The sequence below is a fragment of the Lynx rufus genome, unplaced genomic scaffold (genome assembly GCF_022079265.1).
Source record: "Lynx rufus isolate CCGP_SWC_20201006 ecotype Redwood Valley unplaced genomic scaffold, mLynRuf1.p SCAF_17, whole genome shotgun sequence".
Classification (NCBI taxonomy): Eukaryota; Metazoa; Chordata; class Mammalia; order Carnivora; family Felidae; genus Lynx; species Lynx rufus.
This window is the reverse complement of record NW_025814831.1, coordinates 40007285-40020211: the sequence shown is the minus strand read 5'-3', so window position 1 is coordinate 40020211 and position 12927 is coordinate 40007285. Positions and strand designations below refer to the sequence as shown.

Below are 12927 nucleotides of genomic sequence, written 5' to 3'. Positions count from 1 at the left end.
AGACTGCCCTTGGACTTGGGATGTTTAGATTCAAATACTGAAGCCACCATTTATGTTTGATTTTAAATAGGTCATAAAACAAGAATTTAAAGTGACTTAATTTTTATTTTTTAACACTATGTATTTATTTCTTAAGTTGCTTTTTATAATGCTTATTTTAAAAGCCACTGAAAACAATAAAGCTGTTCTGATAAAACAAAAATATGAAATCAAGATTTATGGATAAGAGGCATAGTCTTAAAGCAGCTTTACCATCTAATGTATTTTGGTATTTTATTTGAGTTGTCAGTATTGAGAAAAATCATCTTTCACATGAATAAGTAGTAAGACTCCCAGAATTTTACATGCATGGAATAGCACTGCCCTGAGGTTGAAACAAAACCCATTTTTGGTTGTGGACTGATATGGTGGTAGAAAGTTAATTTTTTGTCAACATACCTTCTTAAACATGGTTTTTGATTTTACGTTCTTTTAAGAATTAAAGGTTCTGAAAGTGTTGAAATACAGGTTCCTTTGTTTGAAAATATTGTCTATGTCAGCAAACAGGTATGGAAGATTTTATATTTTATGTTTTTAAGTTAATTTTTATTTTGAGAGAGAGAACGAGCAGGGTAAGGGCAGAGAGAGAGGGAAGGAGAGAATCCCAAGCCAGTGCCACACTCAGCATGGAGCCCCATGTGGGGCTCGATCTCATGACCATGAGAACATGACCTGAGCTGAAATCAAGAATTGGATGCTTAACCGACTGAGCCACCCAGGTGCCCCTGACAGATTTTAGAGAACAGAGCTGGGGTGAACAAAGGCATATCCTTTTAGGGTGATCGGGGAGAAGGGTCCAAAGGGCCAAGCTATGGAATGCCTATTCCTAGAAGCTTCTATGTGAAGTCATCGTGATTTTTTGTAGGGTCTTTCACTTACCACAGACCTGCTTTAAGAGCCTTTTCCCTCTGTTGACTCTGTTCACCCTGTCCTTGTGCAGTCTTTCACCTGTTCTCATAATAATCCTTACATTTAATACTTGCCTACGTTGCTTCTCCTGCCTGCAAATGCTATTAAGCCTACATGTCAGCAGACCTGAATTTGGGTCATGATTCAGCTACTCATTAGTTCTAGCTTTGTGGTTAAGGATGCAGAATAAAATGAAGAGACTAGGATATTGAATCAGAACTTCTGATTTTTGTTGAGTCACGGTGTTGTATACCTAAAACTAATATAACACTGTATGTTTACTATACTGGAATTAAAAAAAAAAGTATATGGGGAAAAAGAAACTTTTGATTTTGAATTATAACTCTATTACTTAAATATGACCTTAAGCCAGTCATTTCTTTGTTTCTTTACTTCTACAATTATAATACAGTAGTGGCTATCATGTGTTGCGTGTTCAGCACGTGCCAGGAACTGTTAGGTGTTTTATGTCTGTTATCTCACTAATGATCATAGTAACCCTACAAAGGAGGTGGTATTTTCCTGATTTCAAAAACAAGGAAACTGAGGTTCAGAGAAAGTAAGTAATTTGCATAAAGTAGGGTACAGTAAGGTACAGACACTGGATTTGAATGTCCAAGCCTATAAGGCTCCAAGGTGCATGTACTTTCTTTTATTTCTTAATCCTTTAACTTTGTATGTTGCTTTACGTTTTATAGAACATTCCCACTTGTATAAGCTCACTTAATATAGTTTACAGTGGGCTAGATGGCATCACTTAATTTTTTACAAATGTGGAATGTGATTCTCAGATTGAGGGATTTGCTCAAGGTCACAGTCTAGCAAATGACAGAACTCAGCCTCAAAACCGGGTCCAGCTAGTGGTCTTTCCTCCGTATTTTATTGCATGTAGTAAAATAATGGAATTCAGCACACTGCAAGCTGTACAAAGTTAGGGGCTCCCCATGTCTGGACAGTGTTCTCCTTTGAAGGTCCTGCATGAGTGAGCACTCAGCACTGCCCAGCAGCTCGTGATTGTTTGAACAGATCCCTGTCAATGCCATCAAAACCTACTGGAAATGAATTGAGTAGCCTAACTTGGGGATGACTTGGGTGTTGCAGTGGTCATCTGTGATGGGAGTGTCAGTCGTTCTCTGCTGCTCTTTGAGCCAAGTCTCAATACTGGCTTTATCTGATTTCTGAAGTCTACCTGTAATGTGCTGTCTTTCCCTTACCCATAGACCTGCCCAACTGGCTGGAGGTTTCTGGGGAAGAAGGTCTATGTGATGCCTCAAATGTTGTCATAATTGCCTTCTATTTCTTTTAATCGTGGATCTTACTAGTGAAGTAATGATGGAGCTTATGGGGACAGGCACAGAGGCTTTGAGGTTTGTGAAGATTAGTGGATCTCTGTGGAGACCATTAATAAAGTTGTACTATTTGGGTTGTGTGATTATATTGTTTTCAATATACTGTAGCTGATTATTCTTTATCAACTTAGTCACTTGGGAGTGTCATTTTATTTTGTGTTGGTTTTGCCTTTAAGTTTCTCCTCAAAAATTGAACTGAAAGATTCATCTTTTCACTTTTAGGAAATGCTGAATGTTCACGATCATTATCAGAACATGAAACATATAATTTCAGGTGATAAATCCAATCCAGACAAAGCCCTCAGCTTGATAAAGGATGATTTTTTTGACAATATTAAGAACATAGTTTTAGAGCATCAGCAGTGGCACAAAGACAGAAAGGTATGTGACTGCTTGTTTAATATATCACTGTTGTATTTGCATTCTACACTAATGGCTAGACAGGGATGATGAGGTTGAGAGGCAGTTTAGTTGAGTGGCTACATTCTCCTGGAGTTAAGATTTCGAGAGCTTTACTTTTCTAGGTCTGGCTTTGCCAGTTATCAGCTATGTAATGCTATTTAACCTTACAAACAGATTTTGTATGTCATTATATATATATTTACACAATTATTAATAATAATTCTATAATATGTATTAAATAACATACATTATATATAATATCTATCTAACTTTAGAGGAATAAGTAATCTTGGTATACCATAGATTTATTCCAATCTTTATAATTTAGCATTTTCTAGAGGTTGCACACTGGCGGTCTTTGGGCCAAATCCTACACACACGTGTGGTTTGTTTGACAGTGTTGATCCTAAAATTGTTTTAAAATGTTAAAATAATTACTGGCACTTAAATATTTGTGGACTTCAGTTAAAATTCCAGACATCTAGCTTCTGTTAAAAATCAGTGGTTTGTAATAGTGGTCCCACTTTTGTGCATGGCAACAGACTGCTAGACCTGAGTGGTGGCTTCTTCCATTGTGAGAGGGCATGCTCTGCCTGCTTCGATTTATCCATTTACAGATCTCATCAGCACAGTTTAGTTTTACACAGTTTTACAGATTTTCAGTTTAGTTTTCTGATCCAGATACTGACGCTGGAGCTGCCCACATTCCACAGTAACATTTTCACCTAGAGAAACTTTTTACCCTGGAAACCTCATGGCCAGCCTTGCTGAATTTAGCTTTGAAATCACCACTCCATCTTATTTTAGTAAATACTTTTAGGAAAAAATAAAAGTAAAACATAAGCAATTTCTGATGACTTATTATGTGTCTGATAATGTATTAGTGTTTTCATAAATGCTAGATGGGAATTATTATTTTATATATTGTCTTTCAGAAAGATTGGTTGCCAGTTTTTGGCTTTTCATTATATAAAGGGATTTGGCTCAAAACTTAATTTTAGAAAAGATAAACAAAGAAAGTGATGAGATGACAGTCTTGAGAAGAAGGAAACAGTTTGCTTCCTCTACCCACATTTATTTTAATGAGAGACAGCACAGTTTAGAATGTTTGAATACTTCGGGGCGCCTGGGTGGCGCAGTCGGTTAAGCGTCCGACTTCAGCCAGGTCACGATCTCGCGGTCCGTGAGTTCGAGCCCCGCGTCAGGCTCTGGGCTGATGGCTCGGAGCCTGGAGCCTGTTTCCGATTCTGTGTCTCCCTCTCTCTCTGCCCCTCCCCCGTTCATGCTCTGTCTCTCTCTGTCCCAAAAATAAATAAATGTTGAAAAAAAAAAAAAGTATCAGAATGTTTGAATACTTCAAGTGTTACAAATGGGTTACACAAATGACCTAGGCAATCAATGTAAAAATCTATCGGAGTACTCTCTTATTGCCCTTTTTTTATACTACTTTTTTTTATAGCACCCTCTTTGAGTAAACTCTAGTTAGCATTACTAAGACCTCTGAATACCTGAAGGAAAGGAGAATAAACCAATTTTCTTACTACTATGTGAAATGCATGTTTTCCTTCCTTAGTTAGGAGGATTTAGGCATTTTATTGATGATTTTTAGAACTATTCTGAAACCTAACCTGGATCTTAACTTAATGTCAGGTGGTGGACCGTGCAGTAATAAGGTGAAATGATCTTTTAGTTTTGCAGTAATTAAAAAAATAAATGATTCTCATTGCTCTGAAATTATTTGCAATTGATTTTTAGTTAATTTGAATTGTAAATGTGTATATATAACTTTTGTGCTCTTCCAGAATCCATCCTTAAAATCAAAAGTTAAAGATGGAGAAGAAAAGAGAGAAGGAAATTCACAAGAATCAGAGGTCAGAGAAATTCACTATCTGATTGTTTGCAGGGCAATAGTTTGGTTAGTTTATTTTCATTTTTGTATGGTTCTGTATACAAGTATTAAATATACAAGTGAATCTGTGTACAGGTATTATGACCCTTGGTATTAAAATAATTATCTCAGACAATCCTGAAACATCGGCTCTATGAAAAGTTAGTCTGTTTTTTCCTGGAAACCTTGTGGAAGACCACAACAAGTGTAAATTGGGAGTGAGGATGTTAAGAGTTTTTGCAGGGAAAGGGGAGAATGATGGTGGAAGGTGCTCTTAGTCCTTACACAGGCAGAGTAGGGTTTTTGAAATATGTCTTTTCTTCCTGTCCTACTTTCAGCCAGTGTGGAGCTCTAGCTACTGTTTATTGATTCCTGCCTCCAGGGTTTTCATCCATCTTCGTGGATGAGACAGGAGTCATTTTGGGGCATAGGCAGAAGAGGAGGCAGATGAGGAGGGAGTGGCCTGATCACCAAGGCTTTCATTCATATAATCTTCCTTAAATCCTGAATTTCAACAGTCAGAAGCTATGGAGATGGTATTGTGGACCTGCTATGAGAATGTTGTGTGTGTTTATATGTCTTTGGTCAATATGTGTCCAAAAAATGTTAATTTCTTTTTACCGTACCTTCTATCTCCAGTCTTATTTCTGATATCAAATACCTGGGTATTCATAATTTCTTTTAATGTTTATGTGTTTTAACTTTTTCACCTTCCTGTTTATTTCTTATCCAGAGATGTGAAAGGGCAGAATCCTTAGCAAGAATAAAATCAAAGGCCTTTTCAGTTGTTGTTCAGGTAAGTTCTTTCTTTCTTTCTTTCTTTTTAATTTTAACATTTATTTTTTTATTTTTTATTTTTTCAGTATATGAAATTTATTGTCAAATTGGTTTCCATACAACACCCAGTGCTCATCCCAAAAGGTGCCCTCCTCAATACCCATCACCCACCCTCCCCACCCTCCCACCCCCCCCCCCCCCAACCCTTAGTTTGTTCTCAGTTTTTAAGAGTCTCTTATGCTTTGGCTTTCTCCCACTCTAACCTTTTTTTTTTCTTCCCCTCCCCCATGGGTTTCTGTTAAGTTTCTCAGGATCCACATAAGAGTGAAACCATATGGTATCTGTCTTCCTCTGTATGGCTTATTTCACTTAGCATAACACTCTCCAGTTCCATCCACGTTGCTACAAAGGGCCATATTTCATTCTTTCTCATTGCCACATAGTACTCCACTGTGTATATAAACCACAATTTCTTTATCCATTCATCAGTTGATGGACATTTAGGCTCTTTCCATAATTTGGCTATTGTTGAGAGTGCTGCTATAAACATTGGGGTACAAGTGCCCCTATGCATCAGTACTCCTGTATCCCTTGGGTAAATTCCTAGCAGTGCTACTGCTGGGTCATAGGGTAGGTCTATTTTTAATTTTTTGAGGAACCTCCACACTCTTTTCCAGAGTGGCTGCACCAATTTGTATTCCCACCAATAGTGCAAGAGGGTTCCCGTTTCTCCACATCCTCTCCAGCATCTATAGTCTCCTGATTTGTTCATTTTGGCCACTCTGACTGGCGTGAAGTGATATCTGAGTGTGGTTTTGATTTGTATTTCCCTGATAAGGAGCAACGTTGAACATCTTTTCATGTGCCTGTTGGCCATCCGGATGTCTTCTTTAGAGAAGTGTCTATTCATGTTTTCTGCCCATTTCTTCACTGGGTTATTTGTTTTTCGGGTGTGGAGTTTGGTGAGCTCTTTATAGATTTTGGATACTAGCCCTTTGTCCCATATGTCATTTGCAAATATCTTTTCCCATTCCGTTGGTTGCCTTTTAGTTTTGTTGGTTGTTTCCTTTGTTGTGCAGAAGCTTTTTATCTTCATGAGGTCCCAGTAGTTCATATTTGCTTTTAATTCCCTTGTCTTTGGGGATGTGTCAAGTAAGAAATTGCTATGACTGAGGTCAGAGAGGTCTTTTCCTGCTTTCTCCTCTAGGGTTTTGATGGTTTCCTGTCTCACATTCAGGTCCTTTATCCATTTTGAGTTTATTTTTGTGAATGGTGTGAGAAAGTGGTCTAGTTTCAACCTTCTGCTTGTTGCTGTCCAGTTCTCCCAGCACCATTTGTTAAAGAGACTGTCTTTTTTCCATTGGATGTCCTTTCCTGCTTTGTCAAAGATTAGTTGGCCATACGTTTGTAGGTCTACTTCTGGGGTTTCTATTCTATTCCATTGGTCTGTGTGTCTGTTTTTGTGCCAATACCATGCTGTCTTGATGATTACAGCTTTGTAGTAGAGGCTAAAGTCTGGGATTGTGATGCCTCCTGCTTTGGTCTTCTTCTTCAAAATTACTTTGGCTATTCGGGGCCTTTTGTGGTTCCATATGAATTTTAGGATTGCTTGTTCTAGCTTCGGGAAGAATGCTGGTGCAATTTTGATTGGGATTGCATTGAATGTGTAGATAGCTTTGGGTAGTATTGACATTTTGACAGTATTTATTCTTCCAATCCATCAGCACAGAATGTTTTTCCATTTCTTTATATCTTCTTCAATTTCCTTCATAAGCTTTCTATAGTTTTCAGCATACAGATCTTGTACATCTTTGGTTAGATTTATCCCTAGGTATTTTATGCTTCTTGGTGCAATTGTGAATGGGATCAGTTTCTTTATTTGTCTTTCTGTTGCTTCATTATTAGTGTATAAGAATGCAACTGATTTCTGTACATTGATTTTGTATCCTGCAACTTTGCTAAATTCATGTATCAGTTCTAGCAGACTTCTGGTGGAGTCTATCGGATTTTCCATGTATAATATCATGTCATCTGCAAAAAGCGAAAGCTTGACTTCATCTTTGCCAATTTTGATGCCTTTGATTTCCTTTTGTTGTCTGATTGCTGATGCTAGAACTTCCAACACTATGTTAAACAACAGTGGTGAGAGTGGACATCCCTGTCGTGTTCCTGATCTCAGGGAAAAAGCTCTCAGTTTTTCCCCGTTGAGGATGATGTTAGCTGTGGGCTTTTCATAAATGGCTTTTATGATCTTAAATATGTTCCTTCTATCCTGACTTTCTTGAGGGTTTTTATTAAGAAAGTTTGCTGAATTTTGTCAAAGGCCTTTTCTGCATCGATTGACAGGATCATATGGTTCTTATCTTTACTTTTATTAATGTGATGTATCACATTGATTGATTTGCGAATGTTGAAGCAGCCCTGCATCCCAGGAATGAATCCCACTTGATCATGGTGAATAATTCTTTTTATATGCTGTTGAATTCGATTTGCTAGTATCTTACTGAGAATTTTTGCATCCATATTCATCAGGGATATTGGCCTGTAGTTCTCTTTTTTTACTGGGTCTTTGTCTGGTTTAGGAATCAAAGTAATACTGGCTTCATAGAATGAGTCTGGAAGTTTTCCTTCCCTTTCTATTTTTTGGAATAGCTTGAGATGGATAGGTATTATCTCTGCTTTAAACGTCTGGTAGAACTCCCCTGGGAAGCCATCTGGTCCTGGACTCCTATTTGTTGGGAGATTTTGGATAATTGATTCAATTTCTTCGCTGGTTATGGGTCTGTTCAAGCTTTCTATTTCCTCCTGATTGAGTTTTGGAAGTGTGTGAGTGTTTAGGAATTTGTCCATTTCTTCCAGGTTGTCCAGTTTGTTGGCATATAATTTTTCATAGTATTCCCTGATAATTGCTTGTATCTCTGAGAGATTGGTTGTAATAATTCCATTTTCATTCATGATTTTATCTATTTGGGTCATCTCCCTTTTCTTTTTGAGAAGCCTGGCTAGAGGTTTATCAGTTTTGTTTATTTTTTCAAAAAACCAACTCTTGGTTTCGTTGATCTGCTCTACAGTTTTTTCAGATTCTATATTGTTTATTTCTGCTCTGATCTTTATTATTTCTCTTCTTCTGCTGGGTTTAGGCTGTCTTTGCTGTTCTGCTTCTATTTCCTTTAGGTGTGCTGTTAGATTTTGTATTTGGGATTTTTCTTGTTTCTTGAGATAGGCCTGGATTGCAATGTATTTTCCTCTCAGGACTGCCTTTGCTGCGTCCCAAAGCGTTTGTGTTGTTGTATTTTCATTTTTGTTTGTTTCCATATAGTTTTTAATTTCTTCTCTAATTGCCTGGTTGACCCACTCATTCTTTAGTAGGGTGTTCTTTAACCTCCATGCTTTTGGAGGTTTTCCAGACTTTTTCCTGTGGTTGATTTCAAGCTTCATAGCATTGTGGTCTGAAAGTATGCATAGTATAATTTCAATTCTTGTATATTTATGAAGGGCTGTTCTGTGACCCAGTATGTGATCTATCTTGGAGAATGTTGCATGTGCACTGGAGAAGAAAGTATATTCTGTTGCTTTGGGATGCAGAGTTCTAAATATATCTGTCAAGTCCATCTGATCCAATGTATCATTCAGGGTCCTTGTTTCTTTATTGACCGTGTGTCTAGATGATCTATCCATTTCTGTAAGTGAAGTGTTAAAGTCCCCTGCAATTACCACATTCTTATCAATAAGGTTGCTTATGTTTGTGAGTAGTTGTTTTATATATTTGGGGGCTCCTGTATTTGGCACATAGACATTTATAATTGTTAGCTCTTCCTGATGGATAGACCCTGTAATTATTATATAATGCCCTTCTTCATCTCTTGTTACAGCCTTTAAAGTCTAGTTTGTCTGATACAAGTATGGCTACTCCAGCTCTTTTGACTTCCAGTAGCATGATAAATAGTTCTCCATCCCCTCACTTTCAATCTGAAGGTGTCCTCGGGTCTAAAATGAGTCTCTTGTAGACAGCAAATGGATGGGTCTTGTTTTTTTATCCATTCTGATACCCTATGTCTTTTGGTTGGCACATTTAGTCCATTTACGTTCAGTGTTATTGTAGAAAGATACGGGTTTAGAGTCATTGTGATGTCTGTAGGTTTCATGCTTGTAGTGATGTCTCTGGTAGTTTGTCTCACAGGATCCCCCTTAGGATCTCTTGTAGGGCTGGTTTAGTGGTGATGAATTCCTTCAGTTTTTGTTTGGGAAGACCTTTATCTCTATGACAGACTTGCTGGATAAAGGATTCTCGGCTGCATATTTTTTCTGTTCATCACATTGAAGATCTCCTGCCATTCCTTTCTGGCCTTCCAAGTTTCAGTAGAGAGATCCGTCATGAGTCTTATCAGTCTCCCTTTATATGTTAGAGCACTTTTATCCTTAGCTGCTTTCAGAATTTTCTCTTTATCCTTGTATTTTGCCAGTTTCACTATGATATGTCATGCAGAAGATCGATTCAAGTTACGTCTGAAGGGAGTTCTCTGTGCCTCTTGGATTTCAATGCCTTTTTTCCTTCCCCAGATCAGGAAAGTTCTCAGCTATTATTTCTTCAAGTACACCTTCAGCACCTTTCCCTCTCTCTTCCTCCTCTGGAATACCAATTATGCGTAGATTATTTCTCTTTAGTGCATCACTTAGTTCTCTAATTTCCCCCTCATACTCCTGAATTTTTTTATCTTTTTCTCAGCTTCCTCTTTTTCCATAATTTTATCTTCTAGTTCACCTATTCTCTCCTCTGCCTCTTCAGTCCAAGCCGTGGTTGTCTCCATTTTATTTTGCAGTTCATTTATAGCATTTTTTAGCTCCTCCTGACTGTTCCTTAGTCTCTTGATCTCTGTAGCAATAGATTCTCTGCTCTCCTCTATACTGTTTTCAAGCCCAGCGATTAATTTTATGACTATTATTCTAAATTCACTTTCTGTTATATTGTTTAAATCGTTTTTGATCAGTTCATTAGCTGTCGCTATTTCCTGGAGTTTCTTTTGAGGGGAATTCTTCTGTTTCATTACTTTGGATAGTCCCTGGAGTGGTGCGGAACTGTGGGGCACTTCCCCTGTGCTGTCTTGAATAACTTGCGTTGGTGGGCGGGGCCGGCAGTCAGAACTGATGTCTGCCCCCAGCCCACCGCTGGGGCCACAGTCAGACTGGTGTGTGCCTTCTCTTCCCCTCTCCTAGGGGCGGGATTCACTGTGGGGTGGCGTGGCCCGTCTGGGCTACTTGCACACTGCCAGGCTTGTGATGCTGGGGATCTGGTGTATTAGCTGGGATGGATCGGCAAGGTGCACAGGGGCAGGAGGGGTAGGCTCAGCTCACTTATCCTTCGGTGATCCACTTTGGGAGGGGCCCTGCGGCACCAGGAGGGAGTCAGACCCGCCGCCAGAGGGATGGATCCGCAGAAGCACAGCGTTGGGTGTTCGCGTGGTGCGAGCAAGTTCCCTGGCAGGAACTGGTTCCCTTTGGGATTTTGGCTGGGGGATGGGTGAGGGAGATGGCGCTGGCGAGTGCCTTTGTTCCCCGCCAAGCTGAGCTCTGTCGTCAGGGGCTCAACAACTCTCCCTCCCGTTGTCCTCCAGCCTTCCCGCTCTCCAAGCAGAGCTGTTAACTTATGACCTCCTAGATGCTAAGTCCCACTTGCTGTCAGAACACACTCCCTCTGGCCCCTCCGCTTTTGCAAGCCAGACTCAGGGGCTCTGCTTGGCCGGCAGGACGCCCCTCCGCCCCGGCTCCCTCCCACCAGTCCGTGTAGTGCACACCGCCTCTCTGCCCTCCCTACCCTCTTCCATGGGCCTCTTGTCTGCGCTTGGCTCCAGAGAATCCATTCTGCTAGTCTTTTGGTGGTTTTCTGGGTTATTTAGGCAGGTGTAGGTGGAATCTGGGTGATCAGCATGACGTGGTGAGCCCAGCGTCCTCCTATGCCACCATCTTCCCTTCTCACCCCTTAACATTTATTTTTGAGAGAGAGAGAGAGAGACAGAGTGCGAGCAGGGAAGAGGCAGAGAGAGAGGGAGACACAGAATCCAAAGCAGGCTCCAGGCTCTGAGCTGTCAGCACAGAGCACTACGTGGGGCTCCAACTCATGAACTGTGAGATCATGACCTGAGCCAACTTCGGATGCTTAACCCAACTGAGCCACCCAGGCGCCACAATACAAGTATGTAGTTTAAAAAGTCTAATACTACTACAGAGCTCATATAACCCAGCACTCTCCTGCTCCACGACTTCCACCCCGGAATTCCTAATCCATCTTTAACTTTTTCTCTTTCAGTTATCTTTTCTGGTGTTTACTTGGAATTTTGACACTGTTGTTTGTTATTGTCTTCCAGCTTTTGATATTCTTGATCATGGAAGGTTTTAGGACTTTCTATCCCTGGAGTTTTGAAATTTCATGATAATGTAACTTGGTGTGGGTCTTTTTTTTTCCATCGCTGCCCTTGGCTTTCAGGGCAGGCATCCTTTCAATCTGATAGCCTTCAGTTATGAGGAGTTTTTTATATTGTTTCTTTGATAGTATTTTTGCTGCATTCTTGCTTTTTCTCTTGAATTTTCATTTTCTTATTTTTGTTTTCTGTTTTCAATCCCTGTTTTCAGGAAGTCTGTCTAAACTTTGTCTTCTGAACCATTATTTGAATTATTTCTGCTGACCTTTTTTTATTGCTAAGATTTTTTTTTCTTTTCTGAATCTTTTCTTACTTAAAATTTTTTTTTTTTCTGGAGACACTATCTTTTATCTGTTTGAGGATATTACAGTATTTTGAAGTTTCCTCCTTTCTCCCTAGAGTTCCTATTTTTGTTTATTTTGATCTCTTTCATTTTGGTGGCTTTGTTGAAACGTTTGAAGAGCCTTAGATCATATTTAAGAGTGGTCATATAGAGCTACAACTTTTAGCCTCAGTATTTCTTTTCCTTGGATCTGGTCATTTTTACCAGACAGCTTGTCTGTGGGAAGGAGAGGTAAATAAACCAGGCTGCCAATATTTTGGGAGCCTACAGAGAGAGTCCCTCAAGAGGCTTACCGTTCCTTATGCAGATTTCACCTAACTCCTGGGTTGTCAGTGAGAGACTCTGTCCCCTTCTTCTGTTACACCATTCCTCAACCCTGCAGCTTAGCCTCTCCAGAGAGCAAGCCTCCTGTTTTCTGCAGGAGGTCAGTTGTTGAATTTTGAGGTTGGGAAACAGGACACAATTACTTCTGTAGATTTTCAGCCTATCTGCCATTTTTGTTGTCCCATTTCTTTTTTTTTTTTTTTAAATGTTTATTTAGTTTTGAGAGAGAGAGGGACACAAAGTGTGAGTAGGGGAGGGGCAGAAAGAGAGGGAGACACAGAATGCAAAGCAGGCTCCAGGCTCTAAGCTGTCAGCATAGAGCCTGATGCAAGGCTCCAACTCATGAACTGTGAGATCATGACCTGAGTCAAAGACACTTAACCAACTGAGCCACCTAGGTGCCCCTTTGTTGTCCCATTTCTGATGAATAATTCCTGATCCACTTGGGTCAGCTTGCTTTCTAGTAACTTCCTCAATATA

The 12927-nt window shown here is 39.6% G+C and overlaps 1 protein-coding gene across 4 annotated transcripts in view; it reads left to right on the top strand.

The window, feature by feature from the left end:
* The window catches only part of SNAPC1 (small nuclear RNA activating complex polypeptide 1), a 34446-nt gene that overhangs the window by 3880 nt on the left and 17639 nt on the right, over nucleotides 1-12927 (top strand). For 3 of the 4 annotated variants that reach the window (XM_047079547.1, XM_047079545.1, XM_047079546.1), the window contains 3 exons: nucleotides 2520-2678; nucleotides 4502-4570; nucleotides 5321-5383. In XM_047079547.1, the coding sequence (XP_046935503.1) occupies nucleotides 2520-2678; nucleotides 4502-4570; nucleotides 5321-5383 (291 nt within the window). The remainder of the gene's footprint in view (nucleotides 1-2519; nucleotides 2679-4501; nucleotides 4571-5320; nucleotides 5384-12927) is intronic. The other variant, XM_047079548.1, reaches the window with a different exon arrangement.